The following is a 13,273-nucleotide window of genomic DNA, read 5'->3' on the forward strand; positions in this document are numbered from 1 at the left end:
ACATAACATAAGATATATATGTCTTTATATATGTCTATGGTTTTCCCCCCTTTTTGCGCACGCTTTTATTTTGAAGGAGACGAACCGGAAAAGGCAGTGAGCGGTCTCTGGTTTAGATTTTCCTCCGCTGCGCCGCGGCGCTTCACTCCCATTCACAGCAGACTGGCCCAGCCAACCAGAAGTGAAACGGTAAGGCTACCCTCTCCAGAAAAAAAAAAAAAAATACACGCCCTACAGATACTTTTAACGACTAAATTTAATGCACACTCACTAAAACGAGAACTGTTGTATTACTTTAGTTTTTAATTTCGGGAACGAGTTATATGCATTCTCTTTTTTATTTAACGAAGAATTTTTTTTTTTTTGTTGAGCGGAACTAGTTGTTTACCGGAAGAAAAGAAAAAAGCAAGTTTTCGTCGAATATATGGTGTTTTTTTTCGTCTCCGTTTAAAACGACGCCGTGTCAGGATGGATGTTTGAAAGTGCTGTTAGGAAGTTTATGGGCGAGCCGCGAAGTTAGCCGCCCTGAATGACGAGCCTAGACGCGGTTGTCAGATGTGAATTTCCGGGTCTAGGCGGTTAGGTAAGCGTGCCCACTCTGAACGCAGCGATGCATTTAAAATATAGCGGATGCGTCAACTAGTGCCCTGCTAAAAGTGTTTTAATGGGGACCAGGTTGGCTTACCTTCAGAAATAAATGGCCGTGTAGCGCTCTAAACATGTGGCTGGCTGTGTGAGGAGCAGTTTCTCCACACTTCCTGGAACTTCACATTTGATTCGGCTCACACACACACCTTGAACCGGCCTCCATCTTGGCCGTTTTACTGTTATTTTCGAAAGCCTCCACAGTCCGCTGCGCACCGACCAACTTGCCCTGATCAAATCTGTTTCAGCTGAGTTTTAAGACCGTCTGCGTGTGTTTGCGAGAGGATTTGTGAAGAAGGAGCTCGCTCAAACTGTGAATCCTCCCTTTTCCTTCCTGTTGAGGAATAATGGTCCGGAGAAATCTTGTTTGCTTTACGCATCTCCTCTGGAAGTTGAATAAATGTCGGTTTGTATATATAAAAAAAAAAATTGTTGTTCATAAACTTTCTTTTTTTTTTTTTGTATACTTCCGCTCAGCTTGAAAATCTGCAAGCTGGCAAAGGCCGGATGTCTTGCTGAGCGTTTCCTTTCCCCTCTGCTGATAGGGCTGAGGAGTTTGATGTAAGCAGGAGAAAAAAAGGTTTGTATTTAGTGGAACAATGATTTTCAACTTTGCAGCACTGCACAGCGAGGAAACGCCAGGGTCCGAATCAAATCCCAAAAGTTCAAGTTTAGCTGGTCCGAATTCTTAAAATAGAAGGACTGAAACACACCAGACGTGACATTGTCATCCGGGCCTTGACATTTGAATCCAACGATTCAACTGAAGCAATCGCGAGATTATCTCCAGTTAAATTAATCAAACCCCTGATCGTTTTGCTTATTAGTAAATGAAACATTTGCATCAGATGCATTCTGTTTTAATGCGTTTCTAAGCGGGGAAACTGAGAGTCTTGAGGGAGGTAAAGAAAAGGAGAGGGTAAAAGTGTCTCTTCGTTTTCACCTGCCAGTCGGCAGTAAATCGGCCCTTTTTATTCGAACAGCACGCTTCCTTTGCTCCTGTCGCCTTAAACTGCTCTTTGTGTTGCAGAAAACACGTCCTCCCTCATCTTGACCTGTCAGAGCAGCGCTCTTTTAGCTGCCTCTCTAAACAGTCGTGTCGGTGACCCGTTTCTGCTCAGTCTGGCAGCAGGAAGCATGCAGGTATGAGGGCCTCCTCCCTCCCCCTCATACAGTCAAGCCTGTCCTCCTCCTTCTGGGCCAGCTAGAAAAAAAAAATGTGGTTTTGTTCACTGTGATCTGCAGCTTTGACGAGCGGTCGCTGTATGTAACACAATTCTTTAGTTATTAGGTGTTTTGCAGGATTTTAAGTTAAAATAATAGTTTTGGCCACACCGTTTTTTTAAAAATTGTTTATTTTTTTCCATTCATCAGATGTTGCTGCAGGTGTCCTTGTTTGCCTGCAGCTGTTTCCAGCAGCTCCTTGTTCCCCTTTTTGTTCTGGACCTTCCTGGAATGGATGCATTTGCATCTTCAGCCCTCACACGCCTCTCTGCTGAAGTCGTCTAGCCTGCAGTCAGCCCCAATACGTTCTCTCAGATGACTTAACGGTTATCAAGTCACTTCCGACCTACCCTTTGTTGTTCAAAAATACCCCGTGGCTGTCTTTTTTTTTTATTTTTCTTCTTCGAGTCGGGTTCTTCTGTGTTGCATCAGCTCTGATCTCTCGCTGCAACACTTCCTCAAAGCTTTGGCTGGATTTTGCTCCACGTCCCCAACTTGCAGGGAATCCGCATTACTCCGTCTGCTCGCATAACCATCTGGGCATTCAGTTTTTTTATTTTAGTTTATTGAGTTTTAACGTTTCACTGGTTCGTTGTCTTACAGAAGTATGAGGAAGAAGAGCCGTGCTTCATCTCTGCTCTGTTGCGGTTCAGCACCATAAAGGATGTGAATCATTGCGCTCCTCCTCGCATGAAAAAGGAAGTTTGCAGTTGCCTCTCGGTCGCAGAAAATGGCTGCGGGCGCAGCCTCGCATGCGTGGCCTTACTTTCTGAACCATTTTTTTTGTTCTCTCTCTCTGCTGTATCGCTTACCTGTTGAAATTCAGAAGTTTTTGGGTTACCTAGATGTGATTGCAGCCGGGAAGGTCGGCGGGGCTCCTGCGGTATGAACAGAACGAGGAAGTAAAGCGGCGCTGGGTTAAAAAGGACGAGTCCAAAGGTCTCTGTCACACTCGGCGTTGCAGGAAGAGGCTGCAGAGACCTGAAGGGATCAAAGCAGCTGCAGAGTAAATGTCACAGCATACAGGTTCCCCAGTCACCTTTAGTACAACAGCAGTGGTGTTCATGCGTCGTCACCAAGGAGAATATGAGCTTTGCTCCTTGTTGGAGCCTGCAGTCATGTAAATTATGACCCGTAGGCCCAAACTCTCTCATTTTGGCCTTTTTTAATTCCTGCGTTGGCTCACTGCCTGTCTGTTGGTTTCCTATTGAATGGCCTGGTTAAGAAAACAGAAGTCCCAATCACTGGCTGTTTATGCGTTATTAAGCACAGGCGCTGTGGGTTTAAAATGCATCGTAATATTTCCTGGTATTTGTGACATTAGTGACTGTTTTTGGCAATCCATCTGTTAGAGCGTAAAATCAGATCCTCTCAAACGCACTGTTGCAAAACTTCAAAAACACAGAGCAAACGTAAGAACCGCAGTAAAGCTGTCGGGGTTCTACATGTCATCCGTTAGGACTCGCGTTTCATCAATATTCACGTCTTTCCTAAAAAGCTTAAACTATTTCCTTCCTTACACTAGATGGATGCTCATTGCTGCTTTTTATCTTAGCAAAGGTTGAGTTGGGCTATTTGTCCCAAAGGAGAAATTAAATGCCATGACTCAAAAGATTCAAGTTTCTTCAGACGTTGTAGATGATGGCGGTGAGCAGGAAGGACTTCCTGTAGAGGTCTGTGTTACAGCGGCTCTGACAAACACTCTGGATCGACCCTAAAACTTACAAAGTGTCCTTCTTTCTAGACTATGTTGATTTTTCTAATTGTTTGGAGTCCCAAAAAGGTCCCAGGTGGGTTTTGCTCTGATAATTGACTCAAAGCTAAGCCTTCCCTCCGTTCTCTGCCTGTAAGCGCACTACCAGTTTTAAGTGCAATCTTTCTTTCAATATCGTTTATTTGCATGAAGTTTAGACAAGTACTGAACACAGCAACAAAAATATCCTTTGCTAATTTCCCAATGCATGTTCCCAGACGGGCCGTTAACGGAACACAGTTTAAAAGGCAGTAAAACAGCATGGCAGGCTAAATCATACATTCATGATCATAGTGACCCTAAAGCGGACCATAATCAAACTAACGGTGATGAAATCTAACAGGCGTTCTGTCCAAAGTTATAATAAACGTATAAGATCCTATGTCTAATCAAGAGAGGGTGGCTTTGAAGCATAAATCAGATTAATTTTGTAATTTGGTTTGATTTGGGGTATAAAACGGCTGCCACTATGAAAGAACCTGCAGGAGACGTCTTTCTCTGTTATGCGTCGGTCCTTTTTTCTTTTTTTTTTTAGAGGAAAGAAAACGAGTGAGCCGAGCGGCCGGACCTCTAAGAAAAGCAGAACTGGTCGCTGCATCTCTACCTTTTTATTACCGGCAGGTTTGAGTCTGGCCACGCTCGGAGTTTCAGCTTCCGTTGCGCGTTGCTGTTTCAGCTCGTTTCTGTCGTTGCGTCTCCTCCCGTTTGTCTCTGACCTTTTTTATTGAAAAGCCTGAACACAAACACGTGAGCCCTGCTCTGAAATCTGGAAGAGAAATCTCGTGAACAGCAGTGACTAAGGAAAACGAGGCCGTCAGCGGCTAAACTAGATGTTGTGTGTTTACCATAAATCAGAAGCAGCGTTGAAAATGGACACAGGTCATAATCACAAGTTATTCGATGGTTTTATTGAAGGGAGGGGAAAAAATTACACATTTAAGATGTTTGTTGAGCCTGTGAAAACCGACCTTCCTGAAAAGGTCAGTCTGTGCGTGGTTGTCCACCGCGCCGCTGTCCTTGCACCAGCGTCACGGACACGGCAGCCATGCAGGGGGTGGACTGTAGCTCAGGTGACGGTGGGAGACGTTTGGCCCCCAGCGGACAGGCTGTGGGTCCTGACCCGCCCGCCAGCCAGCCAAACTCTCTAGATCAGCAGAATTGCATTTAACAGCGAGTTAAAAATCAACAAGCCTCCTCGTTGTTCCGAAGGCACAGGCCCTAAACTCCAGCCGGAGACGGCCGGGTCCGGCAGAACGGAGGGTCCCCCGACCGCTGGGGGGGCTCGTTCCCAGCCGGCTGGACAATAACGAGGTCTTTCTGGCAACGTTAACCACAGCTGGTATTGTCTGAGGCCGGAGAGAAGGAGAACATGCCCCTGGTTGTCAGGGTGGTGGTGTCAGCATCTATGGAGCTCGTTGGGCTTTTAAATGATTAAATCAGCCGAGTCATATCTGATTAAGAAGGCATCTCTAAACAATGTGCCGTGTTGTCGTCACGCTGTCGCGCGTTCCCAAACAAAGGCGTCGCCGTACGGCATGAATCCGTACCGATTCGTACGAAACGGCAGTTTTACGGCGTTTACACAAGGATTTAAAGCGGGGTACGTGTTTTCTGTTGGCTTTTATTCACGGCAGAGCAGCGGCCATTATTCTTTCTGCAGCCAAAATGACATTTTGATTGAAATTCAAGATTATTTAGATAGTTTTTCCTTTTTCATATCAGAGTTGCTCATCACACAGAATATTGCAGCTTGCTCTGTTTCCTGTTCTGCTTTTTAGAGTAACTCTCATTTACCAGCTGATAACGGCTGGGTCACGCTATCTTTTAGCTTTTAACTTTGGTTTCAAACAATCCGTCGTAGTCCCCTCTCAGCCGGCTAACCGGCCGCGTGCAGCTGCAGAGAAGTCGCCACTTTCTGCAGCATCTCGGTATAATGACTTTGATGATGTGAAGATGGATCGCTTCCCTTTCGTGCTCCATCTTGTCTGCGTGGATTTCTCTCAACAACAGACGGAGACGTCCCAAAATGCAGAAGGCGATTTGGGATGCGTGGTCGAACGAGCGTCCGAGTTAAAATGGGGAAGTTGTAACCCAGAGTGATCTCTTCAGCAGTTCCCAGCAGAGCGCTGTTTGTCTGAGCACTTCCTGCTGTGTGTTGCTGCAAGACGAGAAGAGAGGAGAAGGGAGGGGGAGGACTAGAACGACATCAGTGCGTCGTCTGGTCCTGGTTTTCCCTCCAAACGTTCTCACACTGCTGACCGGCCCCGACACGCAATCACTTCCAAAGGAATTTGGGTTTCTCTTGGGCGCGCCGAGGCCCCGGGTTGGGAAAACGGAGCTGCATTCACGGCTCCTAATAGCCAGATGTTTGAGGAGGCCGATGGAGGCTGTCGGTGCTCGACTGAAGGACGAGCGGATCAGAACGGGTTGTTGATGCTCGTGTCTTTATAGGAGGAGGGATTTTTGACAGGAGGAAGCAGCTTGTCCTGACGCCTTCCTCTTTTGCTTCAGCATAGATCCACCAACACTCGGCGCCGACGGGCTCCTCTGCCGCTTCTAGTTATTTATGGAGTAGGAGACGCTCCTCGCTCTTCGTGATAAGATCTTTGAGTGCTTTATTTTTGTTTGTTTCAGGGTGTTTGCTTGTTAGTTGAAAGGAACCGGCAGATAAATGTGGTTCTTCTTTTAAAGTGTCACTTCTTCAAATTAGGTAGGAAATTGAGTTAATGCTGTGATTTTGCAACCACCTCTCTAAGCCTTTATTTTGTTCTGGCTTCCCCCCCCAAAAAAAAAAAGACGGGCGGTCCGACTGTTTTGTGTGTTTGCCGGGTTGTTGGGGAGTTAAACCAAAGTGGTGAGGAACGGCGTTCGGGTCATACTGCGATCCCGCTGCGTTTTTTTTCTCCCCAGACGTTGCTTCGCTCTCTGGAGGCGATCAGGTTTTCCTGGCTAATGCCGACGTCCGATTCTGGGTGATCCTGTCGCTGGTCCTTTTTGAAAGGGGTCAAGGGTTTTACTCAAACGGAAAGTGATGGAATTACAATATTATTAATTGATCCCAACTAGTGTTGTATCTTTTTTTATTTTTTTTATTAAGCATCACTTAATAAAAAAGTGCATTGAAGAACCCTCTGCTTGTTGGTTGATGTCTTTACAGACTGAAAATGGCGAGACTTCCTAGTTCTCCTGTGTTTAATGAAGAGGAATTAGAATTTATATTATTTGGCTGCTAATCCCTCAACATTTCATCTTCCGATCTTGATTTCTATCTGCAAACTGCGGATTCTGGACACCGTCCTAACTCACCTGTCGATGCTTCAAAGTTATCGATTATTAAAGTTAAGCGTCCCATTCTCTGACTTACTGTCCTGACTGCTTAAACAGCGACGGTGTGTGGGCTGTGTTGTACTTCATTGTGTGAAACACGCCTTTGTTCAAACGAGCCCTGGTGCTTTAACCTGCCGCCTCCTCTGGTCAAAGTTCACTGAGCTTTCTCCATGAATAAATACCGTATTCTTGGGATTATAAGGCGCACTGTGAATTAACGTGTCTTTGTCTACATATAAGACGTCCACGCTGACTCTCCACTGATGTTTTACCTTCATAGTCCAGCATACTGTTGCCTACATTTCTTGCCTACAATTCCCACATTTACTTCCAGTGGGACGAAGCGGCAGAACGGATGGTAAAATGTGTGATTAGCTAGCTGATCACCTAGAGCCGTTAGTTTTCCAGCAGACTCCCACCTGTCAGTGAGAAAAGAGGGACTGGGATGCTGTGCGTCACATATAAACCAGGTTGATGTAAAGACTTCTAGCCTCCGATACGTTTGGAGCGTGAAACATACCTGTAAGCACGCAGTCTGCCTAAAGTACGCATTGAGTACGCGTGGACCTCCACGCAGTGAAGTACACCCAAGTATGTGAGGGTCTTTACATGAACGCACTTCTAGTTTCAACATTACAGTCAGGCAGTCTTGTAGACAGCTAAGTGGTCCTGTCAGGTAGTGACGCCGTGTACCGTAATACTCCTAATATCCTTTGAGCGAAGCGGCTTCGTTGCTAACCAAAGTCGAACTTACAAATTTTTTTGAGCGCATTGTACCACATAGGATCTGTCAGTAAGCACAACGGCAATCATAAATAAGGTGCACCATCAATTTTTGAGAGAAGATTTAAGGATTTTAAATGCGCCTAGTCTGAAGAATACGGTAATCCTCAGTCATGTCCTGCAGCGGTGACTCTTGGCTGCTCTACTTCTCTTGTAGTTTTCATATTAGGAGAATTCAAAACGTGTGGTGGCCAATCCATTTACCCCCCCCCCCTCTCTCTGTCTCTCTCTCTCTCTCTCTCTGTGTCGCTGCAGTCTAGCGCACCATGGCAGAGCATGAGGACCTCACACCGGAGCAGCTAAAGGCGATCGCAGAGGCCAACGAAGAGAAGGAGTCGGACATAAACTACAAACCTCCCGCCCAGAAGAGCTTACAGGAGATCCAGGAGCTGGACAAGGATGACGAGAGCCTGCAGAAGTACAAGCAGGCGCTGCTGGGCAAAGTCGCCGTGGTCGCAGGTTGGTGCTGATCTCGTTCGGCTTGTTTGCGCCATCGACGGCGTCCGTCATCGAACCTCGGGGTGTTTGTTGTGGAAACAGTGGCAGCCAAGATAATTGACATCTGGGAATCCAGCCTTTCGGAGACGGATCGTCTCCTTCCACCTCTTAACGTTCTTTTGACCGAAGCGTTGCGGAGAGTTGGCCCAGGGCGACCAGCGCCTCCGTCTCCAGCTGTTTGTTTTGGGTTTGACGACGCGGAGAAATATCCCATGCAGCATGTTGCAGGGCCTCCTCGCATAAACAAAGATGGTCGTACAAGATTAGACTCTAAAGTCACGTGTCAAAAGTTTCCATCTGCGTCCGCAGGGCTGTCTCTGAATACGTTTCTCTTTGCAGAGTTATGGGAAAGTATTTCCGCCTTCTGACACCCCCTGTGTCCTTTCTTTAGATTTTCTGTAATAGACCGACGCAGCGGTGCACTCTGGTGAATGGGGAGGCAAATGATGCGTAGTTTCACGACGTTTTGCTGATGAGACTTTTTAATTCCCTTTAGTCGTGAAACACCACAGTAACCGACTTCCTAATTAGTGAAAAGCTATTTTAATCTCAGTATAATTAGTGCTGGGGGGGTGCGAGTGTCTGGGTTGTTTTCAAACAGCGTCGTTGAGGCCAGGCAAGGGGATCTTTACTCTGTAGAGCGGTCAAGAGGCTCACGGTGACTCTGGAGGAGTTGCAGGGACGGCAGCTCGGGTCTGCCGACCTGCTAGTTGTGGAAAAGAAAGCCGCAAGGTGTCCTTTTGGATCGATCACTCCAACCCACGACTGGGACATGGTGAAAAAAGATGGCAGCAGAACTGAACGCTTGGGTCTGTGTGTAAAATGTTCTGTGTAGTGGAAAGTTAACCCACCATGAAACATGGCGGGGGGACGGGTCCCTGCATCTTTAGACCAGCAGGAGGGTCCAGCCTTCCAGCAGCAGAGCGACCCTAAACGTGCAGTCAGAGCTACAAAGGGAGGTTTGGCTCAGAGTTCAGGTGTGAAGCCTGAAGAACTTCACATCTCAACCCAATCTGAGAAGCAGCCAGTTACGCAGAAGACGACGGGCAAATAGGGTCCGTGTCCGGATGCGTACCAGAAATGACTCTGAGCTGTTATTAAAGGACAATTTGGTTCACCTCAATGGATTTTAATTAGGAAATGATATTTAAAACCATGCATCTGTTGTTATGCTTTAAGATTCTGTCCTAGTTGTTGTCTTTTATCAAAAGTCAAAGTTTGTGGAGTTTGAGGTACTTTAGCATCACATCCCGGTTATGTTTATTGGCACATGATGAAAAACGGCCACTAGAAAGATGTTTATTAATACTCCATGAGAGAGAGAATGCAGGTTTAAAGACACGACCTGTGAGATTCTTCTTCCTTTTACCGCGCTGGTATTAAAGGTCCCATAAATTGTGATGCTTGACCTTTTTTTTTCTTTTCCCAGATCCCTCTGCGCCTAATGTCCAGGTGACCCGGATGACCCTGTTGTGTGAAACGGCCCCGGCTCCTCTGGTCCTCGACCTCCTGGGTACGTAAGCCCTGTGCAGCCGCAGGTTTTAGAGGGCGTCCGGGAAACAGCGGGAGGAGCCACATTTTCTCTGCCCTCCTGCTCTTATAGATACTAAAGGAAGTCCAGTGATTGCTGACAGGAAGCAATCCCTTCCCTCTGTGCAGATTTAGACACACGGTGACCTGCTGAGTCATTATTCTGCTAATTAGGAATGAAGAGAATCTTAGGGAAGTGGGTTAAGAAGCCCCTTCCTGTTGGTGCGCTTTGTCCCCCCTTAGTGGTCAAAAGGCGGTATAGCAAGGAATGAAAGCTGCTGTCTATTCCTAATCGCTGCGCCACCTGGTGGACAGTCCTGTTACCACAGCGAATTAAAAGCTTTAAAAATAAAAGCAAAGGTTTAAGATTATGAAGCCTGACGGAAAAAACAAATACCGTCGATATATTTATACCTAATGTGATTTAACCAAAGTTAATTTCCTTTTTTTTTTCCTACACAATCGTGGCCAAGTAAAGGTGCTAATAAAGCTGATAAAGATTAGTTTTTAACCTGTAATTTCTTTTCTTTTACTACTGTAATTTTTCTCTTTTCCAGGAGACCTGGAGAACTTCAAGAAGCACCCATTTACGCTGAAGGAGGGCGTGGAGTACAGAGTAAAGATCAACTTCAAGGTACGCGCTGCTGCCGTTCAGGTTGTCTTTGTCCGCTGAGAACCGGAGTTGCTTCTGCAGATTCTGCTGGACCTTCTTCACTCTCCTGGAAGCTGAGGCCGTAACGCGTGATGCTTTGTGCTTTTTGCAGGTCAACAAAGAGATCGTGTCAGGCCTCAAATACATCCAGCAAACATTCAGGAAAGGAGTTAAAGGTAAAGATTTTTCTAAATTTGGTTTAAGTTTGAACTCTTAAGATGATTTTTTTTCAACAGCTTAAAAAGAAGCTCCTTCTTTAGCTTAGCTTTTTCTTTCTAGTTGCTTTCTGCTGGTTATTTTGTAACTTTCTACATACATACTACTGTTTTCAGGACTGTGCCTGCCTCATCGTTGGCTTGAATGTTTTATTTTGGGTTTTTTAACAGAAATTGGAGGCAAAAGTTTATCTTTATTGCAGATTATCTTTAATCCAGAGGTTCAAAATGAGACGCGCAGGCTCAAACATCTCTTGTACATTCACCAGCACTATTACTGGGATAAGTTGCACCCCATCACATTTTTTTTGCAGCCATCAGGTTTCTTTTCAGAACGTTTTTATTTTAATTGACCTGCCTATTAAGTATAGGTCATAAATGTTCCATGTTTGGGGTTGAGGCTACTCCCGTTGTCCATACCCACTTGTATGGTGCGTTTGGGATCGTTCTGTTGAATCAACCACTGATGAAGCCCAGAAAGTTGGAGCGCGTCCTTCAGTGTGTGTGATGCATGGGCTCAGAGAGACGCTCCGTTTCTAAAATCTGCGTGTTGTCGTGTTCTCGCCATCATCTCTGGTTCTCTCCTCGTCTCGTCTGCAGTCGATAAGACGGACTACATGGTCGGGAGCTACGGCCCGAGACCGGACGAGGAATACGAGTTCCTCACCACCATGGAGGAAGCGCCCAAAGGGATGCTGGCCCGCGGCACCTACAACGTCAAGTCCAAGTTCACAGACGACGACAAGTACGACCATCTCTCCTGGGAGTGGAGCCTCGCTATCAAGAAGGACTGGAAAGACTGATTTCTGCGACGTCGTCTCGCTCACTCTCCCCTCTGTGTTTTCCAGCTCTCCCCGTCTCCCCTGTCATTCCACAACTCCTCCCCTATCGTCTTAGGCTTTTGCTCTCTCTCTCTCTCTCTCCGTCCATCATTCCTCCCCTCCCTCCTGCTCTCACTTTGTTTTTTCTTGCTTTTAATCACACCGTCGTCAACATTCCCCCCCGCCCCAATTGTACCAATTAGTTTACACCCACCATTTCTGATAAAGTATTAAGTCCTCAGAGAAAACGGAGAATGCAAACTTTGTGCACGATCCACAGTTTCAGGATAGTTTGTTATAAAAGAAAAAAAAAAAAGCTCAGAATGTGATTTCCTCTGCCCTGCACCCCTGATTCTTTCCCTCCCTAATGTTTTCCACTGTTTGACGTAATCTACATGGTCTGCCTTGGACAGAACGCTGCAGAAAACAGCGGCGCTGCCTGCGAGCCGTCATTTAGCAATCACTGTTGGATGTAACTCTGGGACACAGCCCAGCTAAAGCCTCTGAGCAGATTACATCTACTTGAGTCTTCGTAAAACTCTTCCAAATAGTTTGGATCTTGATCAAGTCTACTCAGAACAGGGGAAAGGGGTCACCTCTAACCCCGCGTTAGCTGCGGCTCGTCCTCTCCTGATCAGGTATTTTGGCTTTTTTATTATGATTTTCTAAGTGGCCTTAATAGCAGTTATGAAGAGCTAGAAAGATGGTTGAGCCTTTTGCCTTCAGAGTGAATACTAAGCGAGCCTGCTTCAACACAAGCTGTAACATGCATACATGGAATCAGAGCTAAGGATTTCTTTATTTCAGGTTTAGTTACTTGTATGAACCATTACATGTACACGTTGGACAACATCTCTTCTTTCATTTCTGTGTAGCGGTCTAAAAATCAAATAAATAATAATAAATAAAAAAGAACTCTAAGAGTCCGGTTTGTAGCGATCGTTGTCCTCCTGTAGTCTGAGGACGTTCACCACAGCTCCATGGCCAACCTGAGATGGGACGTGTTCAAGCATTCGCTTCATTGCTCCGAGATTACTGCTGACTGTGCCTCCAGACTTGGCGTCTCTCAATCAGTAGCCAGACCTCAGCCCTTAAACGCACGTCGGTAGTTAACACAGCTGGCCACGCAAAGTGTTTTCTTGTTTTCTACACTCCAAATGTCCGTTTGGCTTCATTTCGCTCGTGTGTCATGGACTGGTTCCTCTCGGTGAGGTGGGTTTAGCTCATTGGTTGCTGTCTGTATTGCCTACAGTTTACGGATCTCTTGTGTTCAAATTAAAGTGTTCAGACTGGGCGCGTGTGTCTCCTGTTTTTTTTTTTGTTTTGTTTTTTTGTCCTGTGTTCCTTCAAAAACAGCCAAAGTTGTGAATTTGTTTGGATGTGAACTTAAAAAGGATCCACTCTAACATTTTAGATCTTGCGTTTATGCAACAATACTTGTAGCTCCTAATTCTCATCTGGCAGTGCGGTTCTGATCAGGCGTGAGCATGGCTGGACTATATAGGGGGAAAAAGCATATTGATAGAAATCACATTGATCGATGTAGATAATCATCAACAAATTCAAAACACATTTTAAGTGCTGCCCTGGTTATTTTATGCTGTTGCTTAGCAACCTATATTTGCATACAGAACACAATAACACTGTAATCAAACTCAACCCTTTATTCAACCAACTTTACCAAAGTGCAGGTTTTTAAAAAAAGAGGGGTGGGGGGGCAAACACGTGCTCTCTGAAGTCTGAAGGGGGCGGAGCCTGGTGACGGAGCATTTCCTGGGTCTGTTTCTGATTGGTTGAGAGGATGCAATGACTAATAAACTACATG

At 45.9% G+C, this 13,273-nt stretch overlaps 1 protein-coding gene across 2 annotated transcripts; it reads left to right on the top strand.

Annotated features, from left to right (window-relative positions):
- The first annotated feature begins 59 nt into the window (after window positions 1-59).
- On the top strand, window positions 60-12,742 carry arhgdia (Rho GDP dissociation inhibitor (GDI) alpha). 2 transcript variants are annotated; one of them, XM_012882286.3, is made up of 6 exons: window positions 60-189; window positions 7,988-8,191; window positions 9,660-9,743; window positions 10,318-10,394; window positions 10,525-10,588; window positions 11,228-12,742. In XM_012882286.3, exons 2-6 carry the CDS (start codon window positions 7,999-8,001, stop codon window positions 11,428-11,430), a joined length of 621 nt encoding a protein of 206 aa, XP_012737740.1. In that variant the 5' UTR covers window positions 60-189; window positions 7,988-7,998; the 3' UTR covers window positions 11,431-12,742. The 2 variants fall into 2 exon arrangements, with proteins under 2 accessions (XP_012737740.1, XP_021164146.1); XM_021308471.2 differs by lacking the exon at window positions 60-189 and adding an exon at window positions 559-583.
- The last annotated feature ends 531 nt before the right edge of the window (window positions 12,743-13,273 follow it).

The sequence above is a fragment of the Fundulus heteroclitus genome, unplaced genomic scaffold (genome assembly GCF_011125445.2).
Source record: "Fundulus heteroclitus isolate FHET01 unplaced genomic scaffold, MU-UCD_Fhet_4.1 scaffold_48, whole genome shotgun sequence".
NCBI classification, from domain to species: domain Eukaryota; kingdom Metazoa; phylum Chordata; class Actinopteri; order Cyprinodontiformes; family Fundulidae; genus Fundulus; species Fundulus heteroclitus.

Bases quoted from the DNA above. Each gene is read 5' to 3' on its own strand.
- arhgdia (XM_012882286.3), top strand. From the start codon at position 7,999: ATGGCAGAGCATGAGGACCTCACACCGGAGCAGCTAAAGGCGATCGCA. The intron at 9,744-10,317 runs GTACGTAAGCCC...TCTCTTTTCCAG, and splicing joins TCTGGTCCTCGACCTCCTGG to GAGACCTGGAGAACTTCAAG. The intron at 10,395-10,524 runs GTACGCGCTGCT...TGCTTTTTGCAG, and splicing joins GAGTAAAGATCAACTTCAAG to GTCAACAAAGAGATCGTGTC.